Below are 15,831 nucleotides of genomic sequence, written 5' to 3'. Positions count from 1 at the left end.
TCCCTCCGCCCACAGACTCTTCTACAGACTGCAAACCTCTTCGTGACTCCAGATACCCCTCAGATCCCAAACTCCCGCTCAGGCCCCAGACGTCTTCTTGAATTCCAAGATCCTCCTATCTCAGACTCCTGCGACCCCAGATTCCTCTTTCAACCTCAGACTCTGCCTTCACCCCTCAACCCCCAACTCCTCCCCACTCCTGCTTCATCATCAGACTGCTTCTTCACCTGGAGATCCCTCCTTGGACATCTCAGAAGTCAGATCCCTCAGTGGACCCCTGTTCGTCTCCTCACTTCTGAGAAGTTTGTCACTTCTCAGACTCCTCTTTCAAGCCCAACTCCTGTGACTCTTGACCTAAACTTGAGTGTGTGTTAGGATCCTTAAGAGCAGATCCCTAGATCCCACTCTAGAGATCATGATTTAGTATGCTGGGGTGCGGTCTCTGGAACCTGAATATTTACCATCATTTTAAGAGTTTTTTATGTGGTTCTAGAAAGGATGCTTTAAGAAAGAAAAAATGGGCAGGGTGGTATGGCAGGAATGGGGTGGGGTGGGAAGAGTGGGGAGTGGGTTCCTGCAGTTTAGGTGTCTGTGTTCTATTTCCTGTGTACCACTTACAAACCGTGTGATCTTGGGCATGACACTCAATCTCCTTGAGTATATCAGTTTCCTCATCTGAAAACTGGAGAGAATAATAGTATCCATCTCAGGAGGTTGTTGTGAGGATTAAATAACATGTAGAAAACTCTTAATATAGGTCTCAGCCCTACTTAATAAGTGCCATTATTATCATTATTTGCATATCCTTAATCTCGTGGATTCTCATTTCATCCAACCCTATCCATCTTCCCATTCTTGGGAATTCCAACTATGCTATAGACTGTACTACTTCCCCATCTCCAAAGGTGATGGATTCAGTCTTTTTGTTTTTAAGATTATGTATGCATGCATTTTTAGAGAGAGGGGAAGTGTGAGAGAAAGAGAGGGAGAAAAGCATCTGTCAGTTGTCTCTCACGCACCCCAACCAGGGACCTGGCCCGAAACCCAGGCACGTCCTGGGCGTGTACCCTGATCAACAGGCAACCTTTTGGTTTGCGGGATGACGCCCAATCCATTGAGCTACACCAGTGAGAGCAACGAGTTCAGTCTTTATAAAGCCTCTTGTCCAAACTTTCTTTGTACACTTCACAGGCAGAGGGAGAGGGCTGGTCAAGCCCCTGGTACATCCCCTCTTCCAACCCCAGGAGAGTTTGAAAATCTGCTACGGGGTCCAGATCATGCAGTGCCACCTGTTGACAGGAGGGGGCAGCAGTGTGTTGGAAACAGCTCAAGCATTTGGGAGAAGAGAGTTGCGGAAAAGAGAGAGGAAGAGGACTGCCCAGAGCTGTGTGTCTAGGATGGGTAGATGACTACCGATACCTGGGACTGTGTGCCCATTGCTTGTGCCTTCCTCCCTACAGAGAGGCTAGCATTTTCTCAGTGAGATCCGCTGGGTTTATTATGCTTCAGTGAAATATGATCCCCCCAAAAGGGCCTATCCCTACTAAATGAGGTCTTATCTCTTTCATTGGTGTCCCTTCTCCTCAGTGGGGTTTGAGTCTTCTCAGTGGTGTCAATATCTCTTTAGTAAAGTCTATATCTTCTGTACTTCCTAGAGGGAAGTCCATTTCCCCTCAGTAGGGTCAGTGACCTTCAATGCCATTCATGTCCTATTATGAGGGTCCACAGAACTTCAGTGACATATGAGACCCCTCAGTAAGGACTGTGCTCCCTTAGTGGAGTCCATGTTCCTTCAGTGAAGTGTGTGCCCATTTGGTGTAGTTAATGTCTCCTCATTGAAGTTTCTGTCTCCTCTCTGGGGTCCATGTTCACTCCATGAGGTCTGAGACCCTACCCTCAGAATTGAGTAGGCTCTGATCATAGATTCCACCATGGAAATTTTTTTTTTTTTCAGTTTAGGGTGTGCTGGGCTTGTGGTTAGCTGTGCAAAGAGGAAAGGTGCAGGTGAGAAGGGAGGCTGGGCTTGATGTGGTCACAAGCCCTGTGCAGGCTTCAGGAGATAGGGCGTATCTGCTCTGGGCCTCAGAATCACTCCTGGAGTTAAATAATTAAGGTTTCTTCTTGCATTGACAGCCATTCTTTGAACTGACGGGTAGGGTTGGCCTTTCTTGGTGGTGAGTGCAGGTGGGGGATGGAAGGTCCTGCCTGGCCCCTCCTTTCTGGATTGGAAGGACAGAGGAAAGTCAGAAGTAACTGAACCCAAGCGTGGCAGATGGGAGTGGTTTCTTTGTAAAGTAAAGAGACTGGGAAGGAAGGAAGGGTATGAGTGCTTCCTCCTAGTTGCACAGATATTGGTACAGTGTTTCATAAGCCTTAGCTTCAGCCTGATGAGGGGGGTAAAAAGACTTGGAGTTGGGAGACTTAGGCTTGGCCTTGACTTGGTCGTTGTTTGCTTAGTGACCTTGCACAATTTTCCTCTTTTCCCTGTGCAATAGGAGGCAGCTTTATTAGCAAAGGCTTGAATACACCTCCTACTCTTCAATGAATCTTTTAGAGCTGGATGGAAATTTGAGGAGGCAGGGAGAGTGAAGACATATCCTCAGGGGTGGGAGAAAATCTGAGCTGGCACAAACAAGCACTAAATCTCGTGGGAGGAATTCCTGCCCCCCCACCCCAGGACAGAGGGGAGGAGTTCACTCGGAATGGAGGGATAGTTCTTTGAGGGAAAGGGTCACCAGAAGGCACCCAGAAAGAACTCTACTCTACCTGGCTTTCCAACTCCGTGGGGTGACAGGCTTGTGCAATAAGACCAAGGAGTGGCTCCACGATAGACTTGACTCAACCCTTCTTGTTAGCTAAGTGCTTTCCCGCTCCAACCCGGCCTTAACCCAACCTCTTATTAGTCATTCCAAGACCCCACCCCCACTCCGCTCTCTCGGTGAGTCCGCCTCCTCTCCTGTCACACCCGGCCCTGCCACTTCTACTTTTATTCCAGGGCCCTTCCGCGAATCAGCTCCTCCCCTACCCCCCAAGAAGTACTCGCCTTTTCCCAGTCTGGTCTGACCCTCGGACGGTATGGCTCCGCCCCACCCTCCAGGCCCCACCCCCTCCCTAAGGCCCCACCCACGGCGGCCTGTTTTTTTTTTCTCCCCCAGAACTCCCCAGGCGACCGCAAAGGCGGTTGCAGTGCTCAGACTTGACGTTATGGGGCTTCCAGAGGAGCGGGGCCGGAGCGGCAGTAGCAGTGGGGGCCGGGAGGAGCCTGGGTCGCGGACCGGGGTGCGGAGTTGGTCTCCGCCGCCCGAGATCAGCCGTTCCGCGCACGTCCCCTCGCTGCAGCGCTACCGCGAGCTGCACCGACGCTCTGTGGAGGAGCCGCGAGGTGAGGCCGGGCCCGGGCGTGCCTGCGGACGTCAGTGAGCAGAGGAGTGGGGGCCCCCCAAGGAAGTGAGGAATGGGGGGACATTCCGTGGGGAAAATGGGAGTTCCGTGAGGAGATAGAAGTTTCCTGGGGGTGTTGAGGGTTCCCTTGGGAAGTTGCGGGGTCCCTGAGGAGACAGATGCAGGTTGTGTGAGAGAAGAGTTGCGGAGGAGATGGACGAGGGTGGGGTTCAGGAGGAGATGGAGGTTCTATGCGGAGGGTTCTGGGAGGAGATGAGGGTTCCCTAGGAGATGGGCAGTTCCCGGGCGGCTTCGGGGTTCCGTGAGACGTGGTTTCTGTAAGGGAGTTGGGGGTTCCTGGGAGGAGAGTGAAAGTTTCATGAGAAGAGAAGGAGGATTCCCAGGGTGAAAAGAGGGGTTCCTAGGGGCGAGGGGGCACCCGGAGGACGGGAGGACCCCGAGGGGAACACGCCTTGCCCCCTTCCACACCAACTCAGCCCATGCCCCTGGACACCTTTAACGAGTGAGTGAGTCTCCGTGGTTGAGGGGCAGGCACTTGTCTGGCTCCCACCCTGCGGTTCCCACAATGAGTAATTAAGTCCCAGATCTACTTTTCATATTTTGGACAGATGACAATTACCCAATAGATGACTAAACAAGTCACATTTCAGTTGAGGTTGTTGTCTTCTTAATGCGCTGGAATAGTAATCACTCCGGAATCCTGCTAGGCGGTTCCTTGTCCTTAAGAACGTGTGAGGAACCCTGACTGGTGTGGCTCAGGGGGGTTGTCGTCGGTTCCGCAGACGAACGGTCTCCGCTGCGATCCGCGGTTAGGCCGGGCCGTGTGCCTGGGTTGCAGCCAGGTCCTGGCTGGGGCGCGTGGCAGAGGTGACTGATCAATGTTTCTCTTGCACATCGAGGTTCCTCTCTCTGCCTCTCTTTCTCCCTCCCTTCCCCTCCCTCTAAAAACAAACAAACAAACAAACAAACAAACACCCAAAAGACCCCAAAACCTTCGGGAAAAAGTGTGAAGAAAATTCCCTGCCCTTACCCTTCAGCCTGGGTAAGAGGTCAGAACTGTTGGAAGGCAGCGTGATGTTTGGCAGTGGGACAAGCATGGGCCAGGAATCCAACCCAGAAAAATCTAGATTTAGATTCTGGCTCTACCACTTATTTACTGGGTGGCCTTAGCAGATTTTTAAACTTGTCTGAGATTCCTTTTCCTTATCTGTAAGGTAGGGATAATAATACTTGTCTCGTGGTTTTGTATGATGACAAAAATGGGTAATAAATAAAGTGTGCATTGCAGAGTGTCTGGTGCACAGTGGACATTCAACAGATGATGGTTAGTTTGATAACAATAATGACATGGATGAAATTACTGAGTAACGCAAGACGGGACTGAGTCAAGTGTGAAGCCGTTGACTGCAGCAGGCAGTGACCACGTTTGAGTCCTCAGACTTTTCACTTCTCTTCCTCTCTGTATGTCTCCCATCGGAACTCATCATTTTTCCAGGGGTGGTCTATAACTGTCGCAATAGTAACTCCTACTCTATACATTTAGTTCTGTACCAGGATCTCACTTACGCTCTGGCTCCAAATTTCATAGGTCTGTAGACCATTTTATTCACACACTTTTGTTATACCACATTTAACAGGACTGTGACTGGGATTTACCAATTTTCCCTGCCAAATCCAATCTCCTACCTAATTTTCTAATATCTGTCAATGGCTCTATCCCAAACCGTAAATCTCTCATCATCCTCTCCTCTAATAAGGTTCATCTATATGCTATATTTATTTATAGGTTGCCTACTGCTCACTAACCACAAATCCTGTTTGATTTGATGTAGAAACTATTATCATCCACTTTTACAGAGAAGGAAAATGAAGCTTAGAGAGCTTAACTAACTTGGATAAGGTGAAAAATCTACTTCGCGGTAGAGCTGGGATTTGAACCAAGGTAGTCTTCTATTTTTTTAATTTATTGGGGTAACATTGGTTAATAAAATTATATAGGTTTCAGGTGTAGAACTCTATAATATATCACCTGTATATTGTATTGTGTGTTCACTACCCCAGGTCAAGTCTTCTTTCATCACCATTTATCCTTCCTTTACCCTCATCTCCCTCATCTACCGCCTGCCAACCTCCTTTTCCTCTGGTAATCACCATACTGTTGTCTGTCAATGAGTTTTTTTTTCTTAATCCTTTTACCTTTTTTCACTCAACCCTCCAACTCCCTCCCCTGTGACAGCTGTTAGTCTGTTCTCTGTATGTATGAAACTGTTCTATTTTGTTTGACTGTATATTTTGTTCATTAGATTCCATATATAAGTGAAATCATATGGTACTTGTCTTTCTCTGGCTGGCTAATTTCATTTAGCATAATACTTTCCAGGTCCATCCATGCTGTTACAAAAAAGAAGATTTTCCTTCTTTTTTTATGGCTGAGTAGTATTCTATTGCGTAAATGTACTACAGCTTTTTTATCTACTCATCTACTGATGGGCACTTGGGCTGCTTCCACCTATTGGCTGTCGTAAATAACACTGCAATGAACATAAGGTTACATATATTCTTTCTTTTAAAAATTGTTTCTTTATCTATTGATTTTAAAGAAAGAGAGGAAGTGGGGAGGGGGGAGAGAGAGAAACATCGATTTGTTGTTCCATTTATTTATGCATTCATTGTTTGGTTGTATGTACCCTGACTGGGGATCAAACCCACAACCTTGGTATATCAGGAGGATTCTCTAACCAACTGAGTTACTTGGCCAGGGCTTATATTCTTTCTAATTAGTGTTTCATGTTTCTTCAGCTATATTCCCAGAAGTGGAATTACTGGGTCATAAGGCAGTTCCATTTTTAATGTTCTTGAGATAGTTTCATACTGTTTCCACAGTGGCTGCACCGATCAGCATTCGCATCACTAGTGCACAAGGGGTCTCTTTTCTTCACATTCTTGCCAACACTTGTTGTTTGTGGATTTATTGATGATAGACATTCTGACAAGTATGAGGTAGTAATCTCATTGTGGTTTAACTTGCATTTCTCTGATGATTAGCGACATTCAGCATCTTTCCATATGTCTATTGGCCATCTGTATGTCCTCTTTGGAGAAGTGTCTATTCAGATCCTTTGCCATTTTTTAATTGGATTGTTTGTATTTTTGGTGTTGAGTTGTATAAGTTCTTTATTAACTTTGGATATTAACCCCTTATCACATGTATTATTGGTGAATATGTTCTCCTATGCAAGGGTTGTCTCTTCATTTTGTTGATGGTTCCCTTTGCTGTACAAAAACTTTTCAGTTTGATGTAGTTCCATTTGTTTATTTTTTCTTTTGTTTCTCTTGCCCAAGGAGATAAATCAGAAAAAAATATTGCCCTGAGAACTGTCCAAGATGTTACTGCCTATGTTTTCTTCTAGGATTTTTATTATTTCAAGCCTAACATTTAAGTCTTTAATCCATTTTGAGTTTATTCTTGTGTATGGTGTAAGAAGATGATCTAGTTTCATTTTTTTTTGCATGTATCTGTCCAGTTTTCCCAACACCATCTATTGAATAGACTATCTTCATCCCATTGTATATTCTTGCCTCCTTTGTCAAATATTAACCATAAAGGCATAGATTGATTTCTGGGCTCTCTATTTTGTTCCATTGAGCTATATGTCTGTTTTTATGCCAGTAGCATGCTGTTTTAATTGTTATAGCCTTGTAGTATAGTTTGAAAACAGGTAGCATGATTCCTCCAACTTTATTCTTCTTTCTCAAGATTTCTGTGGTTATTCAGGGTCTTTGCAGTTCTATATAAATTTTTAGAATGTTTGTTCTAGTTCTGTGAAATATGCCATTGGTATCTTGATAGGAATTGTGTTGAATCTAGAGATTGCTTTGGGTAGTATAGACATTTTAATGATGTTAATTCTTCTTATCCATGAACACAGTATATGCTTTCACTTATTTGTGTCTTCTTCAATTTCTTTCTTCAGTGTCTTATAATTTTCTGAGTACAGGTCTTTTACATCCTTGTAAACCAAGGTAGTCTTTATCGAAGAACTTATGCTCCTTAGTAGCAATGCTATTCCTCTTCCCTGACTCCACAGTCGGTCTTTCACCAGATTCTGTTAAATACTATTTCCAAATGTCTCTCAAATTACCTTTATTTTCATTCCCACAAACCCTTTTAGCTCAAGGAAGCAGTGTCCTAACAGGTTCTCTTCCCTAGTCTCACCCACTTTAAATATCTGATATATTTATGTAAACACTATTAGATCAATATTCTGAAAACACTGCTTTCTTATGACACTTGGAAAACTTTCAACAGTTTCCTATTTCCTACAGTTTCAAATTAAAATTCTGCTTTTTTTTTGTAAACACGAGGAATTTTATTTCATTTTTTTGCTGACATACTATGAGGCAAAACAAAATTGACACCATACAAAATAACTTTATAAAATATCATTCACATCACATTTTATCTAAAATTCTGCCTTTTGTTCAAGGTCTCTGGATGTCTAGCCCAACTCCACCTCCTGAACTATATCTCCCACTATCCGCTACCACACCTCTCATTCTAGACAGGTCATTCTCACTGATACACTGAATACACCGAAGTTCCTGTCCCCTCTCCTTGCTTTTGCCCATTTCCTTCTGTTCCTCTAGTCAAAACTCCACCGATTCTACAAAGCATTCCTTGATCATCTGAGTCCATGTTCATCTTTTCCTCTCCTGAACTTCTTCAGTACTCAGAATGTATACCAATGAAACATCCAGACTTCCAGCCTCCCTCAAGAAAAACCCCAAAACAACTGAAAAACAAAACTAAGTGATTGTAAAACTCAGTTTTCTTCACTTCTTGTTGATGGACACAAATATGGCTCATAAAAATAGTTTTACATACTCTATGTATACTATTATCACTGAAAATATTTTTGAGTATATACACATACTCAATGTAGTTGTAACAAATGAACTTCAGAATCAGATCTGGTTTTGCATTCTGGTTTCTAGCTGTTTAGTTCTTGGGAGAGTTTCCTATGTTTCCTGAGATTAAGTTTTCTCATGTATAAAATTGGGATAATTAGTGATTATTTCATAGGGTCATATAAAGATTAAGTGAGATTAGCCTAGTCCCTGGTACATGAATGGCATTTACTAAAATGCTAGTTCTCACTTACTTTCTTGTTAAAGGCCACTTAGTATTGTATTACTATTGTATTACTGATAGTATTAACTAGTTTTCACCAGGTGTTTTTTTTTTTCATTGTTGGCTTTTGGGTTGTTTCCAGTTTCACTAGTATATATAGTTGTCTAAACATCTCTTTGGTAATCACTTTCTTTTCCTTTGGGATTATTTTCTTGGCGTGTGTTCCCCTAAGTTGAGTTAGCAGATGAAAGGGTGTACAAATTTGTATGGCTTTTCTCAGCCATTGCCCTGATATCCACTAAGATAGTGCAAATTTCTTACAGTAACATTATCATAAAATTATCTGTTTTTTAAGGGCATTCAGACATTTGGTTTATTTTTTTAAATCTTTGCTAGTTTTTTTTTTAAGATTTTATTTATTTTTAGAAGGGGGAAGGGAGAGAGAGAGGAAAAGAAACATCAATGTGTGGTTGCTTCTTGTATGCCCCCTACTGGGGACCTGGCCCGCAACCCAGGCATGTACCCTAAATTGGGAATCAAACGCATGACCCTTTGGTTTGCAGGCAGACACTCAATATACTGAGCCACACCAGCCAGGGCTAATCTTTGTTAGTTTTTATAGGTATATAATGGCATTTTGGAATGATTTAATTTGGATTTTTTTAATTGATTGCAAAGGGTACACCATGTGATTTAGCTTTCAATTATATTGGCTTGTATGTTCAAAAGTATTTATGTTTTAGTGTTATCTCTCCAACTACGTTGTATAAGCTAAACCATATAAGGTTGAGCAAGTCACTTTGCCTCTATGAATTTAGTTTGTTATCACTAAAATGAAGGGTGATTATCTCTACAGTTCCTTCCATTGTTATGGTTCTAAGTGTCTTTCTCTCCTCACTCCTGAACCGGTACTGAGAATATCCTAAGTGCTCTGCAATTGCATATTTTACCTGTTGATTACATTTTCTCCAGAGGTTCAGGAAAATATTTTAAGGTTGTGAATCTTATCATGTCTCTCTCCTGCTTAAAGTCCTACAGTGGCTTTCCTTTGCTCTTAGGATGAATACCAAGTTCCTTATTGTGCCCAGAAGTTGCATGATCTGCTCAGTTTATGCATCAATTCTTGCTATTCTTTCTCTTATTTTCAGTGTTTCAGCCTTAAAGAGTTCATTTTAATGTACACCTTTGGTTACTTCCTATTCCGTAGTACTTTCTTTTCTGTTGAGGGAGTAAAGAAAAACTCATATTCATCTTTCAGATTTTAGCAAAAATATCTTCCTCAGGGAAGTTTAAATGTTGGCTTAGTAACTGTATAAACTTTGGCAAGTTATTTAACTTCTGAGCCTTGATTTTCAAATTAATAAAATGAGAATGAAAATAAAGCCTACCTCCTAGGATTGTGGTAAGGACTAAATGAAAAAATACCTGTAAAGGGCTTAAAGCAACATCTGGCACAGAGGAGGTAACACTTGGGCAGGTAGTAGTAGAAGAAAGAGCTGCTCACTAAATAATTGTTGAGAGTGAATGAACAAATTAAGAAAAAGACATGGTCATGGGAGGCTTTATGGGTAAAGGATTTCTACTTTCACTAATTAATTCATTTAAAAATTGCCTATCCTGGCCTTGACTGATGTGGCTCAGTGGGTTGAGCATTGTCCCACAAACTGAAAGGTTGAAGGTTCGATTCCCGATCAGGCACCTGCTTCTGTGTGAGCCAGGCCCCTGGTTGGGGGTGTGCAAGGTCCCTGGTTGGTGGAGTGTGAGAGGTAACCAATTGAAGTTTCTCTCCTTTTCTTTCTCCCTCCCTTCTCTTCTCTATGAAAATAAATAAAATATTTTAAAAGTGCCTACCCTGTACTGGGCATTGTGATAGGCTCTGGGTAACTGCAATTTGAATAGAGGGTAAAAAATGGAGTGGGAAGTTTGAGGAGAGAAGGAAGATATTTGAGCCAAGATTCAGCTCATGAGAACAGGATGTGGACTAGGAGAATGGTGGATGATAAGATTAGACAGGCAGAGGAGAAAACCCAGGTAAGTAGGTCCTAGAGTACAAGGCAGGGAAGTTGTGACTTAATTCTGTGCATAGACTGGTCAGCCATCTGAGGATAAATATGTCTGAGAAGGTTAATGATGTTGGGCTTCCCTTTCTGTTGCAGAGTTCTGGGGAGACATTGCCAAGGAATTTTACTGGAAGACTCCATGTCCTGGCCCATTCCTCAAGTACAACTTTGATGTGACTAAAGGGAAAATATTCACTGAGTGGATGAAAGGGGCAACTACCAACATCTGCTACAACGTATTGGATCGAATTGTCCATGAGAAGAAACTTGGTGATAAAATTGCTTTTTACTGGTAAAAAAATTTATCTTATAGTCTGTGGTAGATAAAAAGTCATCCTTCACATTATATAGTGTTTTGTAGTTCCAAAATGCCATAAAATCCATGAATTCATTACAACAACCTGGTAGAGTAGGCCAAATATAGTTAGTTTAACATCTCAGGTGAGAAAAAAATACCTCAAGGAAGTTAAATGACTTCTATAAAATCCCGTAAATAGCATGTGACAGAACTGATATTCAAAACCAAGTGTTCTTACTTCTAGTCTAGTTTTCTTGGCTTATAGTTGGAGAGGAAAGAGGGGAAAGGGTAAATGGAAGAGAACAGGACTGAGTAGCTTTCTTTCTCATTCTTGCTTTGGGAGAAAAATTGGTACTGGATTTTTCACTACCATCACAACTGTTATTATCATTACCTTTTACTGAACCATATGCCAGACACTTTGCTTACGTTCTTAACAAATATTATCTCATTTGATGCTCCCAACAACCAAGAATGTACTATTTATTTTCCTTATTTTACATATGTAGAAACTTAAATTTTGTGATATTAAGTGACTTATCCAAAGTCATACAGCTAGCAAGAAGTAGGACTAAGATTCAAACCCATGTAGTATAATTCCAGAGCTTACATTCTTTTTTAAAAAAATTTAAAGATTTGATTTACTTATTTTCAGAGAGAGGAAAAGGGAAGGAGAGAGAGAAGGAGAGAAACATCAATGTACAAGAGAAATATCAGTCGGTTGCCTCTTCCACACCCCTAACCTGGGACCTGGCCTGCAACACAGGCATGTGCCCTGATAGGGAATTGAACCCATGATCTTTCAGTTTGCAGGCTGGCACCCAATCCACTGAGCCACATTAGCTGGGGCCAGAGCTTACACTTTTGACTGCGATACTGCTATTCTTCTAATTCTTTACATCAGCCTCTCAACAGCCTTGCAAAATAGGTATTCTTAGCTCCATTTTATAGGTGATGAAATGAATCATAGAATGGTTACACAGTGAATAAGGTCATAAAGTAAGTGATAGAGCCAGGATTGAAAACCAAGTCTGTCTCACTCCTTGCTTGTAAAACTAGGCCATGGTGCCTCCCCAGCAGGAATTTTCTAAGACCCCCTCTTCCTGACAACATAGCTGTACGAGAGGTATTAATATACTGAACCCAAATAGGACCTTGAAGTTTCAGTAACTGGGGTGTTACTTCTGCCACCACCTGTGAGCACTCTGAGAATGATCTATTTTTAAGTGAGCCATTTGGATGAGCAGATTGGATGTTTCATTGAAGAATTAAATGGGTACTTAGTAAAAATTTGACCAGGTTATGTGATATATTGAGAAAAGCCCTAACCTGAGAGATAGGAAATTTAGATTCTTATTCTAACTCTGTCATTCACTTGCTGTGTAACTACAGGCAACTCTCTGAGAGTCAGTTTCCTCTTCCATAAAATAGGGATAATAATTCCACCCTTGTATTTCTCCTTAGATTGTTAATGAGAACCAAATAAGATAATGTGAAAACACTTATTTATTTATTGGAAAACTCTGTACAAATGTGAGTGGGTGTATATTACATTGCCATTGCTCAATTTGGGGTCACTATGCCACTGAAACTCATGGTCTGTATGCCTGTTTAGATATTCTTTAGCTCCTGCCAACATTTGGGCCCACCTCTTAGGTTCCTTAAACATCAGAAAATCTCTAATTATCTGCACAGGACATACTTGTGTGTGAATTTTTCCTCCTGGTTTGAAATAATTCAGGTGCATGGTGAAAGACTGAGAAAACACAGACCAGAGCTGGAGATTGCTCCAAAATCATGAGGCCTTTCTTCCTAGTTTCCCACCATCCATACCTGAACAGGCTCCAGAGAGCCTCTGTTCCCCATTTATAAAATGAGGAGAGTAAACTAGATCTGTGTTTTCCAAAGAATGTTTCAGAAACTACTGACTACTGGAGATATTAGTATAATGTCTTAATTCTTACTTCATGAAACAAATGAGTCTGAGAAACACACATACTAAATTGCCTTTCGTGGGATTCCCAATCTATATTAACATAGTAAACTCTCCAAGAAGTCCTACAGTAAACACATCTGATTGATTTTGCTTAACATGGGACTTCCAAATTTATTTGAATGCCAAACAGATTTTTTGCAGCATGCTATTAACATCATAAGAAGAAATATTCCACCCTGGCTGATGTGGCTCAGTGGACTGAGTGCTGACCTGTGAAGTAAAAGGCTGCCAGTTTGATTTCCAGTTAGGGACATGCTTGGGTTGGGGGCCAGCTCCCCTGTTGGGGGCCTGCAAGAGGCAACTGATTGATGTTTCTCTCATACATCAATGTTTCTCTCCCTGTCTTTCTCCCTTCCTTCCCCTCTCTTTAAAAATAAATAAATAAAATCTTTTTTAAAAAGAAGAAGAAATATTCCATGAAAAACCAATTTGGGAAGTACTAGATTAGGTAATCTCTAAATTTACTTCCAGTGCAAAATTCTGCAACTCCATAATAGGACATCTTCACTCCATTTTTACATTGGTCATTCAACCAACAGGAACTGTTAAAGTCATTGGGTACTTAGACCTATTTTGGTGGATACAGGGTTAGAGGAGTGGGAGACAAGTCCCATATGGGCCATAATCACTCAATACTTCTATGTTTACAGTAAAGCAAAAGCAAACTACAAATAAATCACATTTGTTATAAGAAAGTAAAATACAAATACGCAAGATATGTGGTTATTTCCCCTTGTTACCGCCACATTTTATATAATATGCTTATACTGCTATTTCTTCATCTTATTTTTAGAAAGTATTGACTTCCCATTATGATAGATGAAAATTTAATTCTTGTATACCCTTCCAACTTTTTTCATCTTCCCAATATAACTATAGCTCTGTTTTTAAGTTAATTTAAAATCAGTGTTTACATAAGAGTAACATTATGATTGGATTACCTTTTAATACATATTTTTGTTTTTTTCTGAAGTTAAAAATTGCCTGCCATTTTTCTTGTACAATTTGTTTTTATCATATCTTCAATAGTTTTCAAACTCTCCATCATATCCTTTATATTCTGTGAATTCTTCCTTTTTCCCCAAAGTCCTTTGCCATAGAGCCCACCTTCTTCCTGCTCTAGTTTTTATTAATGTTTTTTAAGCTAGTTACTATGGCTACTTTATTTTATTTTTAATTATATTTTATTAATTATACTATTACAGTTGTCCCAATTTTTCCCCCTTAGCCCTCCCTCCACCCAGCACCCCCATTACTTCAGGCAATCCCCATACCATTGTTCATGTCCATGGGTCATGGGTATAAGTTCTTTGTATACTCCATTTCCTATACTGTATTTTACATCTACATGTCTATTCTGTAACTACCTATTTGTACTTCTTAATCTCCTCCCCTCTTCACAGATTCTGCCATACATCCCTCCCATCTTGCAACCATCAAAACGCTCTCCATGTCTGTGATTCTGTCTCTGTTCTTGTTTGCTTAGTTTGTCTTTTAAATTAAATTGTTGATAGATACATATTTGTTGCCATTAGTTGTTCATAGTTTTGATCTTTTTTTTTCTTAAAGGAGTCCTTTTAACATTTCACATAATAATGGTGAGGTGATGGTGAATTCCTTTAGTGTTTTCTTGTCTGTGAAGCTCTTTATCCACTTTCGATTCTAAATGATATCTTTGCTGAGTAGAGCAATCGTGGCTGTAAGTCCCTATTTTTCATGACATTGAATATTTCTTGCCAATCCCTTCTAGCCTGCAAAGTTTCTTTTGATAAATTAGCTGACAGTCGTATGGGAATTCCTCTGTAGGTGACTAGCTTCCTTTCTTTTGCTGCTTTTAAGATTTTCTCTTCTTTAATCTTTTGCATTTTAATTATGTCGTGTCTTGGAGTGGGTCTCTTTGCATCCATCTTGATTGGGACTCTCTGTGCTTCCTGGGCTTGCATGTCTATTTCCTTCACAAAATTAGGAAAGTTTTCTTTTATTCTTTTTTTCAAATAGATTTCCAATTTCTTGCTTTTTCTCTTCTCCTTCTGGCATCCCTATGATGTGAATGTTGGAACGTTTGAAGTTATCCCAGAGACTGCTTATACTATCCTCAATTTTTTTATTCTTTTTTCTTGTTGTTCTGATTGGTTGATTTTGCTTCCTTATGTTCCAAATCATTGATTTTATTCTGGGCTTCATCCACTCTACTGTTGTCTCCCTGTAAATTGTTATTTATTTTAATTAGTGTACCCTTTGTTTCTGACTGGATCTTTTTTATGCTATTGAAGTCCTCACTAAGTTCCTTGTAGCATCCTTATAACCAGTGTTTTGAACTCTGCATCTGATACATTGCTTCACTCCATTTTGTTTAGTTCTTTTTCTGGAGTTTTGATTTGTTATTTCATTTGGGCCATGCTTCTTTATCTCCTTGTTTTGGCTGCTTCCCTGTGTTTGTTTCTATGTATTGGGTAGAACTGCTATGACTCTTTGTCTTGGTAGCATAGTAGTAGATGTGTCCTGTAGATTCCAGTGGCACAGCTGCCCCTATCAGCTTGCTGTGTATTTGAGGGTGTACCCTTTGTGTGGGCTGAGTATACCCTTCTCTTGCAGTTGAGCCTTGATTACTGTTGGCAGGTCGATGGGAGGGATTTACCCTGGCCATTCAGCTGTACTGACTGACTGTGACCATTGACACCTACCTCCGCTCTCCATGGAGGATCAGCTGTGCAGGGTGGTGGTGCTCCAATATGGTCTGTAGCTGTCCTCTGGGTGCCTAGTCTCTGGGGTTTCCTGGGTGGTGCATGCCAAGGTCAGCCCCCACATGGGTTTTGCCCAGAGCCACCCTACCTGAGCTGTAAAGCTATCTGAGATGGCTGCTACTTGTGTTGCACTTGGAGATTCCGAGGTAAAGCCAAGTTGTGAACCTAGGCTGGCTACTGCTAGTATGGGACCTGGGGCC

The 15,831-nt window shown here is 41.4% G+C and overlaps 1 protein-coding gene across 1 annotated transcript in view; it reads left to right on the top strand.

Moving 5' to 3' along the window:
* Positions 1-3,138: 3,138 nt before the first annotated feature.
* Positions 3,139-15,831, top strand: part of ACSS2 (acyl-CoA synthetase short chain family member 2) — a 57,273-nt gene continuing 44,580 nt past the window's right edge. The window contains exons 1-2 of the mRNA XM_045833478.1: positions 3,139-3,382; positions 10,690-10,885. Coding sequence (XP_045689434.1) covers positions 3,205-3,382; positions 10,690-10,885 — 374 coding nt within the window. The 5' untranslated portion in view covers positions 3,139-3,204. The remainder of the gene's footprint in view (positions 3,383-10,689; positions 10,886-15,831) is intronic.

This window comes from Phyllostomus hastatus, unplaced genomic scaffold (genome assembly GCF_019186645.2).
Source record: "Phyllostomus hastatus isolate PE091 unplaced genomic scaffold, TTU_PhHast_1.1 phas_contig_17, whole genome shotgun sequence".
Classification (NCBI taxonomy): Eukaryota; Metazoa; Chordata; class Mammalia; order Chiroptera; family Phyllostomidae; genus Phyllostomus; species Phyllostomus hastatus.
This window is presented reverse-complemented; position numbering and strand designations above follow the sequence as displayed.